Raw genomic sequence first — 13,640 nt, 5'->3', positions numbered from 1 at the left:
CAAGGGCCATCTAGTCCAACCCCCTGCAATGCAGGAATCACAGATAAAGAATCACACACAGCCAGCCAGCCATACGTCGACTTCTTGGTTATTGTGTGGAAAATTTCATAAATGTACCTCTTCAAAAGTTTCTCCAAATGTCAATTAGTTTATAATTAGCTGAAAATGTCAAAATGCTTTATGTAATAATGGGCAATTCTCATTGCTTTGAACTGAGCAGACACTAGATATTCCACTCAAGCTTTTTGGGCTACATTTATGAAACTCCCCCATTTAAATGTCATTTTCCTTCAACATTAAGCTGATTATCAGCTGGTGAAACAGCACCAGCCATGTAGTTGCTCGGAATGAGAGAACTACGGTAATATCTTTGTTAGAAAAAAATGGGAAGGAGAATAAAAGCAGGCCTGTGCAGTTAATCACAAGTCAATAAATGTTCAATACAAAAATCAAGGCCTGATTCTGTGAACTATTGAGCAGTCTGAACTCCCATTGAACTTGCAGACTGTAAAATTCCATCAAGCTAGATGAATAAAATGAAACTATCTATACCACACACCGTTGGCTAATTTTGCTGTTGCACTGCTGACTGCTTTAAGATTTGTGGTTTTTTAATATATATATATATATAGCAAGTTCTGCAAATATTTTTATGTCTCAGTCAGATCAGCCTTTCCTAGAGATTTTTGTGTGAAATAAAACTGTGTAAGGAAGAAGCAGAAATAGTGATAACACAGTACTTCTGCGCTTTCGAATAAAAGTATGGAGCACTTCAGCAGTAGTTGGACTACAAATCCCATAATCCCTTACCATTAGCCATGCTGTCTGGGGCTCATGGGAATTGTAGTGCAACAACAGCTGGAGGGCACCATGCTGGCTATCTCTGATGGAAGACTTGATTTATTATAGGAAGACACTTGTTATGAACTCCTTACATTGTGAAGTAACTGTCACTGCTGTTAATATTTGAGCAAGCTTACTTATGTTATTAGGGACGCGGGGGGTGCTGTGGGTTAAACCACAGAGCCTAGGGCTTGCCGATCAGAAGGTTGGCGGTTCGAATCCCCGCAACGGGGTGAGCTCCCATTGCTCAGTCCCTGCTCCTGCCAACCTAGCAGTTCGAAAGCACGTCAAAGTGCAAGTAGATAGAGATACCATTCCGGCGGGAAGGTAAACGGCGTTTCCGTGTGCTGCTCTGGTTCGCCAGAAGCGGCTTAGTCATGCTGGCTCCCTCGGCCAATAAAGTGAGATGAGTGCTGCAACCCCAGAGTCGGTCACGACTGGACCTAATGGTCAGGGGTCCCTTTACCTTATGTTATTGACTTCTTGCCACATCAGGTTAAATGCTTCAAAAATGGAAGCCAAGCTGTGAGTTTGTACAAGGCTATGATCAAAAGTGATTCTATGGAACATATTCAAATACATTCCCATCTAGGGACTGCACCTTCTTTCCCCTTCTTAGCAGGCATGGGATGAAGTCTGGTTTGAAAGCTCCACCACATCTTTCTCTCTCTAAATGGGAAGCAGTCCTCTACGGAGTCAGACCATTGGTTCAGCTAGTAGTTCTCCAGGGCTTCAGACAGCACTCTCTTCCAGTTCTACCTGGAGATGCTGGGGATTGCAACTATGACCTTCTGCATACAAACCACAACCTCCGCCAATCAGGCCCTTCCCTAAGGTGTAAAGCTTATGCAAGGAAGAAGCTCTGGGAAAAGAACAGGGACAAACCAGTTGCAATAAAAAGCAATGCTGTTGCTGCATGGCATCAGCCTAATCGGTCACCCCATATAAATTGGGGGTGCCTATAAACAAGCAATTATCTATGTGTGTTTTGAGAAGGGTACAGGCTCAGTGGAGGATAGTACCATGGGTCTTCTCTTTAAGTCTGAATTGGGTTTTACAGAGTGTGTGTTTTGCAAGCAAAAGATCCTAGCTTCATTCCCTGGTTTCACCAGGCAGGAAAGACTCATGAAACTGTCAGTATAAACAATGGCATGCTAGATGGACAGATGATCTGCATTGGTATAAAGCCGTTTCTTGTTTATTCTATGTTTTTTGTACAGGAGCAATGTCACCACCTTTTTGCGTCCCTAAAACAGAGTCAACCAAATCAGGTAAGAGAGAAACTCCTAAAAATTAAACTGATTCAGATAACAATCTTTTATTATTATTTTCTTTAAAATTGGTATGTTATTAGTTCCTTTCTACATTTTTTCCAGAGCTCTGTACAGTTCTTAAAAGGAAATAAGCAATGTTCAATGTACAAAGTAAAAAACAGTAAACTAGAAAAATCTGGATAAAATGGAGCAAGTTGCTGGCAAGGATACAGTACAAATTAGTAATTAGACATCTGAAGTGCAATACCACTGCAGTGAGGATGAGTTAAAGAATGAAATAAAAATACTCTATCTTAAACAAACATTATATATATATTTATATTTATATAATATTTATTTATATGTATATATTTTACAGATTAGACCCAGTGATATCTGCAGGATTGTAAAAACATATTTACAAATAATTCTTTTTTTAACATTTCATATACATCAGCACCATAGTAAAAAAACAAAACAAAACCCAAGATATTAAAGTTTGACTTTTTATTACTTGGTCCCAGTTCAAAATATTTGGAGGAAGCTTTTCAAAGATAATGGATTTTGAGGCCTCATCAAACGCTAGTTCCTGTACTTTTCTGATAAAGATGAATGTTAAATTTCATTACTCATTAGATTTTGTGCGGTTCAAAACTCCAACTTCTTAGTCTTCTTGTTGTCACCCTTTCCAGCAAAGAGTGACACTGCCCCAGAGGAGTGATGAAGACAGATACTTGGTTCCTATCTTATGCTTTTGCATGCCTATTCAGGTTTAAAAGGAGGTGGTTGTATCTCTCACCTCTTCAGCTGATTTCTGTAACCCACAGAACCTTTTTCTTGGTCTTCCAGTCCTCAGCACTAGCTGATATAATGATACCTAATTATGCTCAGAGTATTTGTGGACTAAAATCTTCTTGGGATCCTCAGGCCACAATTCTCCACTGGTACTAAGATGAGTGCTGACTTGGCACATTGTGCACCGAGAGCATGGCAAACCACTTCTCTGTTAGCAAGCTACTGCTTTGCCACATGCCAAGTCCACTGATGTGTAAGCTCATTGGTCAATCTTCATGTTAGCACCAAGCAGGAAGTTGCATGAAGTGGTTCTTTTAGCTCACGACATCCAACTTTCAAAGGTGTCAACAATATGTCTCCCACTAATTCCAGTGAGTTAGATGAGGAGACAGTATGTGGGAGTTTCAAAATCATGTCAGAAACCAGATAAAATAAATGAGGGCCTAAGTACACCTTATATGTAAATATGTGTAATTGAATCGTGATTCTTCCCCTTCCCCATTTTCCAGGAAAGTTAGCTTCTGGAGGTGGTGGTTTTAAGTGAAGTGTGGGTTGTGATTGAACCCTTCTCTGCTTGCTTCTTCTCCACTTTAAAACCATCCCTCTGCTTCTGTCCTACGGAGTTCCAAATGTGTGTTTGCTCTTGCTTTTGCTCTCGCTCCTACTCCTCACCCCATCCCACCCTCTATTTTAAATAATAATAATAATTTATTACTTATACCCTGCCCATCTGGCCAGGCCTCCCCAGCCACTCTGGGTGGCTCCCAACAGAATATTAAAAACATGGTAACACATTGAAAACTTCCCTAAACAGGGCTGCCTTCAGGTGTCTTCTAAAGTCAGATAGTTGTTTATTTCCTTGACATCTGATGGGAGGCCATTCCACTACCAAAACTGGAGTGTGCTAAAGAACATGGGGCAAACGGTGGCTGGGGAAAGGGTCAAGTATTCCATCTCTCTGCTGTTTCTCCACTAAAAAAAAATGCTCCCTCTGAATTTGGATTTCCCAGGGATAGGGGAAATACGGAATGCACCACTGGAGTTTGGTTACACATTTGCATGTAATGTATAATCAGGCCCGAAAAAGTGACATGTGTTTAATACCAAGCCTGTATCTAAAACACAGGCAAATGGTATCATATTCAACTCCCACCAACATAAATGACTCCACTTTTTTGCAGGTCAGTTCCAGCCACACAAAACTGTGGCTTAGACAGTTCCATTTGAAGACCTTTGGAATGTCGTAACTTTATGTACAACTACTTCCAGCAATTACCTGAATGGAAGACCCTTCCTTTCTTATTCTGTCACCAACTAGTTTAGGCATCATAAAGAGCTTGGTGTTATCATGTTCATAGTAGGAAGGTTGACAGAGGACCAGCCGTTAGAGAACGTTAAGCATAAACTTGCTTCCAACCTGTCAAAAGACATGTTGACATTGCTCCTAAATAATTTCTATGTAAGACCACCAAGAGAATTACTAGCCCCTCTCCCTTAACTCCCAAAGACATCTGCCTGTGCAACCCAACCCCTCACAGGTAACACCTATTCATCTTGAATTTTCAGGAAAAGAACAAGCTGGACACCACTGTTTGCAAGTTCTTAATACATATAACCTCTCCCTTTTTAATGCCTGCTTTCTTTTGCGTCTGTGTCTTTGGTAGCTGCTATCTCAGTGAGCAATATAAGTACTGCAGCCTTCGTGTGTCCTACAGCTCTGTATTTCCCCCCATCCTTAAAAAGTGACTATAGAGTCACTTGGTTATAGAGGAAACAGGAAACACAGGAATGGCAAACTATGTAGATGGGGACTTTCTCTGCACCCAAAGGAGACTTGATAGCACATTGAATGGACCCTTTCATCTGCGGCCATGTCTAGTCATAACCATAACCAAGCAGCCTCTGCTTGACTCCTGATCAAATCAGACACATAACTACATGAAGAAACTTGTCATTTGCTTAAACCCAGAGTTTAGCACCTGTATTGATCCCGGCCTCTCTTTCTCTTTCAGGTGCCCCTTCCTTTGTCTCAGCGCCTGTCTCTGCAATGTCCTGACACACTGCAGCAGTTCCAGTAGAACCGTGGTGGAAAGTTTATTGTTATGGGGCAGCCAGTGCTTGCCATGTGGAGACTACCAATCTTCTTCCATAGCCCATGGGCAGCAAGTAGCAATTTTTGGAGCCCCCTACCTCTCTCTCTTTGTCTTATTCCCACCTGCAGCAGGCAGACTATGGGGTGGAGACTGCTGTGAGGACACCAGCAAGGCCTTCTGTTCAATGCTTTACATTCCATCCATGCCTTCCACAATCAGCCACAGATCAGCTTGCTTTGCACAGCTTTAAAAACAAAACAAAGAAACAAGGATGGACAACATCCTGCTTTCCTTTTTTCTGACCCCACAAAGGTTTGTAACTATACATATCCCCATGTGCTACGGATTTCCAAACAGCTCATCAAGTTCTTGCATCCACTCATCTCCTGGCCCACCTTTAATGATGGAATCTACAAGGTCTGTGCTGTCTGCTATACTTGGAAAGGAACCGCCAGCTCCTTCATTGCTGTAACTATAAGATATGTCCTGAGTGGGATTCCTCTCATAGATCTGACCTTGGTTGCTCTGAGCAAAGCTACCCCCTGGTATCTGTTGTGCAGGGGACTGGTTAAAACCAGCCATGGTGGGAACTGCTTGGCTTATTGTAGGCATAACCATTGGTCTAGCTTGGTTGTTGGTTCCTTGTTGTCCAGGGAGTGGTTGCAACATTTGCCTTCCCATCGCTGGATTCAGGGTCCGTACTGTTCCACTTGTGTCCATGACAGACTGACTAATGCCTTGTGGGAAGTGTTGCTTAGGCAACCTTGGCTGAGCAGATTGCATCGGGTAAGCTGCACCATTATTGAAAGGTCCAATTTCACCGCTAGTCCTTCCAGGGATACCTTGCAAGCCTCGTGTCTGCCAGTTCTGTGCTCCTTGCGGGACAGGCCCCATCATGTTTTGAAGTCTGGGAGCTTGTGGTCTGGGTAGAACCTGGCCCACAGGTCCTTTCATCTGCTGGTGTTGTTGAGATATGGCAGAGTTCACCAACATGTTTGGACCAAAGCTACTGACCATGCCAACCCCTTGTGTCGAGGTGGGCTGCCTCGGCCCCTGACTTGGGTTGTGTGCCAGGCTCATGCTACTTTGGTTTGGGTGCTGCAACATTTGGCTCATTCCTGTGTTCATATTGTACATTCCTGGCTGGCCGGCTGCTGGGCTGCTGTAGGGAGCCATCCCCATCTCGGATTGGCCAGCTGCGGCAGACATTGCGCCAGTGTTTTGTGAGGCTCCCATGGTCATCATGCTGGTGTTCTGGGACATCATTCGGGAAGTCCTCATGCTCTGAAGAGCTGCCTGGTTTCTCACTGCCGCTATATCCTGCGGGGAACCTGAAGCAGCAGAAGAAAAAATATTAAAAAGTGAGCTTTGGCAATAACATTTTATTGGACGTGCAGGCGCAAAGGGATCTTGGCTCCTAGGAGGTAGTTCCTATGCTAGGCACTGGGGAACAAAGCAGGAGATGGCTCTTGTGCTCATACGCTTCCTGTGAGTTTCCCATAAGCCTTTGGTTGACTGCTGTGGAAATCAGGATACTGGACTAGGAAGACCTTATGGTCTGATCCAGGAAGGCTCTTCTTGAGTTGTCTTGCAAAGCTAGTATTATCTCCAGATAGGGGTCTGATTGCAGTTAGCAGCCAGCCTGGCAGTGAAACTTCAATCCTGTACACAGTTACCAAGGAGTAATTCCCACTGAAGCCAATGGGAAGTACAACTGAGTAGACATGTAAGGATTGTGCTGTCAATGGTAGTGCAAAGAGGTGTCAGTGAGGTCCATAATAATGCAAGCATTAGTTAGAAATCTATTTAGCCATTTAGAATTGCAAACAAACAAACAAACAATAGCCTGACCATTAGTTATCTGAGGCACTCTTTCAAATATTTCCATTATCTTTCAAAACTAAAGCCATGAAAATAGAAATGTCAGGCGCAGAGAGGCTAATCAATTTTTTTATAGCTTAGGAGGCATAAGTGAATGGATTTTCTATAGTGTTGTTACTGATTATGTCTATGGAAAGAAGAAAAATTTAGAACAGAGACGGTGTATTAACAAATCAATACTGTAAGCACATTTTGCTCCACCTTTGGACCAATGACGGGAAGCCAGAAAATCCTTTGCCTGTTAAATTCTACACCCTGGCAGATACACCCAACTAGGTGTCTTCCTGTTGAGGAGGGATGTAGAGGGAGGAGTGGATGGAAAGGATTATTGATTTCTGGAAAGCAAATATGCTCCGGTGTTTATCATCTTTATTTAAAAATAATTAGAGGAATTTTGATTATGCCAAGAGTTCATTGTGGCACCAGCTCAATACAATGCTGAGTACACACTGCTGACAAGAGCGTAGCTCTCACCTCAGTAAAAAGATACATGAAATCACTGTGAAAGAATAATATTTCTGTGAAGCGTTACCTGACTGTTAAAAAAACCCAGGAACCAACTATATCTCAGTGTCTTCCTTTCTTTCATTGACAATATGAAGCACATCCCCCAGCTTAATATAATACAAAATAACAAATCACCATTTTAACCACCAGGAAAGTGTTTTCTTTTCAGACCATGTATTTAGATTTCTCTCTTAAGGCTACACCAAGAAAAAAAAGTACCAATGAAACTCACAAAATATGAAAAAAGTCCTCCTCTCCATCTACCCCCCTCCCCAACACAATATTTATGTGTTTTGAGCAGACAGGGCTCTTCACTGGACAACATTCTAAGATTATATTTAAAAGATGAAAACAATGTGGATTCAACTGTTTGTAGCTCCTTAATATTATCTTTATCAATAGAATTTTGTGTACACAGGATGAAACCCCATGGAAATGAATAGGATGCTCAACACATGGAGGGTTGAGAGGGGAAGCACAGGGCCAGCAAGCATAAGGCCACAAGAAAAGCCAACTGGATCAGGCCAATGACCCATGTAGTCCAGCACAGCGCCCAACCAGATGCCTGTGGAAACCCACAAGCAGGATCAAAGCACCAGAGCACTCTCCTTGCCTGTGGCTTCCAGCAATACTTATTGTATTCAGAAGCATTACTGCCTACAACCATGGGGCAGAACATAGCCATTGTTGCTAGTAGCCATTAATAGCTTCCTCCTCCATGAATTTGCCTAAATTCTCTTTTAAAGTCATCTAAGTTGGTGGCTACCAATGCATCACAGCTTTCCATATGAACGGGACAGACTCTGACAAATAGAGGATGTGCTGCCCTTACGTAGAGTTTCAGTCTCTGACAATCTCCTCTTGGGTTGCCTGCTCTTGCCTGCCACATTAATAACTCTGCGTCAGTACAGTAAATAGAACACCAGTGCTCATATCTAGCTATGTGTTAGCAGGCAGCTTGTGCTCCCCAATTGCCTGCTGGGCTCTCACCTTGGAACTGATTGACCTGCTGCACAGGGTAGGGGTTCCTCTGCTGTTGCTGGAGGTGCTGCCGAGGCAGATGCGACTGCTGTTGCTGCTGCTGCTGTTGCTGCTGCAAATGCTAGAGAGAGGAGCAAGAAGAAGAAAAAGAGGTTGGTGAGCTTGCTGCCCGGCTGATGGTTGCGACTGCAGTCGGCAAGGCAAGCGGCGGAACTGGCGCTTTTCCAGCAAGGTGTTCTTGAATGACAAGTGCTGCGTCGAAGTGGCAGGCAAAGTGAGCAGCGGCCCCGTGCAGATCAAGAGCCCTCCGCACACAGCGTTGCTCAGACTCCAGGCATTGACTGCCTCTCCACAGCAGCTCTCTGCTCTTCACTTGCTGAGAACTTTTCGTACTTCTGCAAGACTCGGGAACGGAGAGGAGAGGAGGGAACGCTCCTAGCTGAGAATCGTGAACCAAACTCTGGGACCATCTAGTATCTAAGTTAGTTAAGCCTACGGGGCTGGTTCTTATGAGCTGGGGCAGCCCAGTTGCTGCTGCCCTGGAAGTTCCAACAATGGAGGGACAGAAGAGCCATGTAGGGGAGGGATCTGGGATGGTGTGGGGAGAAGAATGCAACCATCAAAACAACCATGAGTATGGTTTACGCTTTCTCCTTTGGCTTCTTTTCATGGAGGTTCAGTAAGTTAGGAATGGGAGGACCAGGTGAGGTAAATCCTGGGGGGGACGACCTCTGACCCTCTAGATGATGCTGGTCTTCAACCCCCATCAGCCCTGACCACTGGTGAAGCTGGCATTCCAGAAGGACACAGGTTCCCCACCCAGATGGGATATATGGCTGTCCATTTCACCTCACCCAGTTTTTCCATTCCTAGCTTACTGAACCAACGTGAGAAGAAGCCGTGGGGGAAAGCAGAAGCTATACCAATCCCATTACAACCTTTCCTCCTCTGTGAATATGTTCCATTAGACTTCTCTCGATAAGATGGGCAGGTTCAAGCACTGTCACGTCCTTATTTAATGAATAAGAATGATTACATGGTGGGGGCAGGGAAGATAGGAAGGATGCTACCCTGAGTTGCTGGAAAGAAGACCTGCTCTCTGCTGCAAGGCCCATTTCCACCTGGCCTAGGCGTTGGGGCCTAGACTCCCCTTTAACAGCTAGAAGAGGCTCCTGGGACATTGCTGGAGCAACTCTTGGGTGGGGCAACTGACTAAAATGTTTTAAATGGTTCTAATTTTGGTTCCTCTATTTTGATTTTGTCAGGTTGGTGTTGGTTAAATGTTTAGTTGGTGGTTATTTAAATTTGGTTATAACTGTAAACTGTTTATTATTATTGGTGTTATTGTTATTATTGGTTTCTGTTGATTTACTGGTTTGTTTGTTGCTTGTATAGGATATTTCGTTTTTTAATGTATGATGTTTCATTGTGTTTTTATAAATGTTGTAAGCTGCCCAGAGTGGCTGGGGAAACCCAGCCAGACGGGTGGGATATAAATTTTTTAAAAATTATAATTTATTATTATCTTGCAAGAAACACACATGCTGGATTCAAGACTCAATCCCTGCAGGCCATCGACTAAAAGTCAGAACTACTGAAATGATCCAAATCCTGGCCCAAGCAGCAGCGAAGGCTGACAGAACTGCTGCTGCAGCCACAGCTCATATCTGCCAGGGCAAGCAAATCACCGTGCTAGTCTGCAGCTGATGCCATAAAGTATCGGCATTGAAGGTGGCTCAGGTTCAAGTGGATCCTGGGCCATCCCCACAACACCTCATTTTGGGGCTTTCTCTGGGCTTCTGCCAGTGGAGATTCTACCTCTGCCTGTCCTTCAGTGGCCAAAACAGAGAGTTGAACAGCAGTGGAACGATGCAGACATCACTCCACGGCCAGAAACCAGGGAGGAAGGACAAAAGCAGGGGGTTGGATTGCAGCCTAAGTGCCAGCAGCTGAATGTATGGATTTATTCATTCATTTCTCACTTCCTTAATAGGTTGTGCACTCTCCTGCTGTACAACATCGGCTTAGGAGTACAGATAGAAGCAGATTTTGTTGCTGTTGCTTGATTACAAAAAAATGCAGGCAGTGCAGCAGTGTGACTAGCTCTCAAATCCTTGCTGTGAGGCTGTTCTCCATCTATTACTGTGAATGAGGTATCAGGCTACTGAAAAATCATTCACAGTGCCTAAAGATGCACTTGTGGCATACTTCAGGGATTTGTGTGGAAACCAGGCCCTGATGCGCACTTGATAATACGCCTGAGCTCAGCAGGTGTATAGAGGGGCTTCTTCACAAATGCTGCCTTACTTGTGCAGGGAGTTACACCAGTCACCACTGCACCCGGCATATGAAACATCACTTTGCAGTTCTGTGGGATTTTACTAACTAGCCATATGGCAATTTGATCAGTTAATTAATTAAACGTAGCGCAGAAGATCCCCCAGAACTGCAAGACCAGTGTTTGATGTATTAGCATGCAGTAAACAGAAACAGATGAAAAGCAAATGCTTTTCCACAGGCTTCTTTTTCACTAAGATGCTTTCACTTAATACAAATTTGGGAGTGGAAAAAGGATCCCGTTCCCCCCAAAACACTTGTTGATTCTGGGAGGCTTTTTTCACCTTCACCTAGCCAATAGCACAGTTTGCTTAACATCTGTGATCAGGATTTGTTTTTATTTAAGTTTAGGTTCTTACATTAGTAAAGTGGCCTGGTTGCTGCTGTTTCTTAAATTTCTCTGTGAATGATGCTTAGGGTGTTCTAACAATGGGAGAATGGAGAAGCACAGGACACGTTTTGGTGCTTGAAGCGGAACAGCAAATGCCTCCCTCAGCCAAGACGCAGAATACTCAAGGCTGGCTAAGTAATTTTGGCACCCGAGGCAGAAAAATCCCCCCAAGCACCTCTCCCGGGAGTAAAAGTGCAATAATTATAAATCATCAACTAACCGTTTGTGTTCTTTTATGACATCCCAAATCAGCTGCCAGAGGCAGCTGCTTCACTCTCCCTAATGGTAGGGCTGACACATGGGAATCGGCACACCAGCATTAAAAAATGAATTGGGAGAGCACAGGAATGATATAGGCTATAGAAAGAATACTGGTGTGGTTCTTCCTTTCTCTTCGATCCAATGAGATCCTAACTTTAACTTTGTGGAGACATGTCATAGATGAAGTGACAACCATGCTGTTCCCATAAGCTAAGAATGATCTCCTGTGATTGAATCAAACACCTTATAGAAACAGCAGAAAATTATTTTCTAGGTAACCATAAAATAAGGAAGAGGAATGGAGATTCCTTAGAGGCATACATTCCGTTTTTCTCTGCAACATGCCATTAAAGGACCAAAGCAATTGCCTTCTGTCCCAACTACACCAGTAATTAGCATTATCGTTTATATTGCACCTTAAAGTGTTTAGCAATCCTTATCTTGTTTATCCTCACAATAGCCTTGTGATGGAGATGGAGAGAAAATGGAGAGAGCAAACTAAGAATCAAATGACTCTTCCAGAGCTGCCAGAGAGAGAACGAATCAGTGGTCCACAGAGGGAAGTGAGTTCTTCTCTAGATCTGACTCCCTAAGCCTGTTGCCCTGCAGATGTTTTGGACAAGAAGGGCTGTAGCTGATGGGAGTTGTAGTTCAAAACATCTGGATGACACCATGTAAGAAAAGGCTGGAGCTCATAGCAATACACAAGTCACTGCACTATTGTGGCAGTCAGTCCCTTGCCTCATAATTGACACATGCATGACAAATGAAAGCCTAGATTACAGAAGCTGCAGGGTGCTTGTATGAACCTTATGGATTGCACTGCTTGGTTACAATTGTTGTTGGAAAGGGAAGTTGTGTTGCCTCCCCAGTTGCGTCTCTGTTCCAGGGCTGGGAATGGTCACTTAAGGCAGGCATAGGCAAACTCAGCCCTCCAGATGTTTTGGGACTACAATTCCCATCATCCCTGACCACTGGTCCTGTTAGCTAGGGATCATGGGAGTTGTAGCCCCCAAACATCTGGAGGGCCAAGTTTGCCTATGCCTGACTTAAGGTATGGAGTGAAAGGGTGCAGTACCTGTTCTGCCAAGATCTGTTGCTGTTGCCGCTGCTCTCGTAGAAACTGCTGCTTCTGCTGTTCCATCATGTGGAGCTGGGCCCTTTGCTCAATCAGCATCTGCTTCATAAGGGCAGCCTGAGGCTGTCCACCCAAGAAACTGGCATTGACCGAACTTGTGCCCACGTTACTGGATCCTGCTGGCACCGAGGACTGCATGGGACCTGTGGACCGAGACAGTCCCACTGCGTGCTGGTCCTGGACAAGGAAACAAACAAAAGCCATGTGAGGAATCATTGGGTATGTGATTAGGCTTATCTTCATTTAGTCTCAGTATTTTATCCCACCCCTCCATCACATGCAATGGAACATCAAGGTGCCATACAAACACCACAATTCAGAAACAAAGCAAGATTTTAAAGGGGGGGGGGGAAGAGAACCAGCTGATTATTTGTTTATTTTGCAAAGACACAGGTCATTACCAATCAGACGCACCAGAATGAATTAAAATTTCCACGTAGCATCTAAAGGCCACCAGGGAGGGAACCAACTGAGTTTCTAGGGAGGAGGGCTTCCAGGGTCTGGGTACCACTACAGAGTAGGCCTTCTCCCACAAATGCCAGCATGGAACAAGGCCTTCTTCAATGAGCTGAAGAAAAGTCCAGCAGGATCATTGGGGGAAGGTATCCCAGTCCCAAACCATTCATGGTTTTAAAGGTAATAACCTGAATTTTGAATCCGAGTCAGAAACGGCCCAGGAAGAAGAAGAAGAAGAAGAAGAAGAAGAAGAAGAAGAAGAAGAAGAAGAAGAAGAAGAGTAGTTTGGATTTGATATCCCGCCTTTCACTCCCCTTCAGGAGTCTCAAAGCGGCTGACGTTCTCCTTTCCCTTCCTCCCCCACAACAAACACTCTGTGAGGTGAGTGGGGCTGAGAGACTTCAGAGAAGTGTGACTGGCCCAAGGTCACCCAGCAGCTGCATGTGGAGGAGCGGAGACGCGAACCCGGTTCACCAGATTACGAGTCCACCACTCTTAACCACTACACCACACTGGCTCCAGTCAGTGAAGCTACTAGAAGAATTGAATCGCACAACCCAACAAATCAGCCCCAGTGGAAGCATTTTGCACCAGCTAAAGTTTCTCAGCACAGTATGTGGGGTGCTGCAAATTGCAGAAGGAGGACTCCACGCCTGTCTAGATGTTACACTTGCTGCAGGGATCGGCATCCCTATGGTGAGTTT

The 13,640-nt window shown here is 44.3% G+C and overlaps 1 protein-coding gene and 1 long non-coding RNA gene across 5 annotated transcripts in view; one reads left to right on the top strand and one right to left on the bottom strand.

The window, feature by feature from the left end:
* LOC128421081 (uncharacterized) overlaps nt 1-5,007 on the top strand; it is a 36,132-nt gene extending 31,125 nt beyond the window's left edge. Inside the window, exons 4-5 of the long non-coding RNA XR_008332220.1 lie at nt 2,064-2,114; nt 4,904-5,007. This is a non-coding gene — a long non-coding RNA (uncharacterized LOC128421081). The remainder of the gene's footprint in view (nt 1-2,063; nt 2,115-4,903) is intronic.
* Nucleotides 2,146-13,640, bottom strand: part of MAML3 (mastermind like transcriptional coactivator 3) — a 267,717-nt gene continuing 256,222 nt past the window's right edge. For 2 of the 4 annotated variants that reach the window (XM_053403327.1, XM_053403331.1), the window contains exons 3-5: nt 12,421-12,657; nt 8,363-8,474; nt 2,146-6,315 (exon numbers count right to left, since the gene is read on the bottom strand). In XM_053403327.1, coding sequence (XP_053259302.1) covers nt 5,324-6,315; nt 8,363-8,474; nt 12,421-12,657 — 1,341 coding nt within the window. In that variant the 3' untranslated portion in view covers nt 2,146-5,323. The remainder of the gene's footprint in view (nt 6,316-8,362; nt 8,475-12,420; nt 12,658-13,640) is intronic. The other 2 variants (XM_053403328.1, XM_053403329.1) reach the window with 2 other exon arrangements.

The sequence above is a fragment of the Podarcis raffonei genome, chromosome 9 (genome assembly GCF_027172205.1).
Source record: "Podarcis raffonei isolate rPodRaf1 chromosome 9, rPodRaf1.pri, whole genome shotgun sequence".
In the NCBI taxonomy this organism is placed as follows: Eukaryota; Metazoa; Chordata; class Lepidosauria; order Squamata; family Lacertidae; genus Podarcis; species Podarcis raffonei.
Note: the sequence above shows the minus strand (reverse complement) of the source record. Positions and strands in the feature narration are given on the sequence as shown.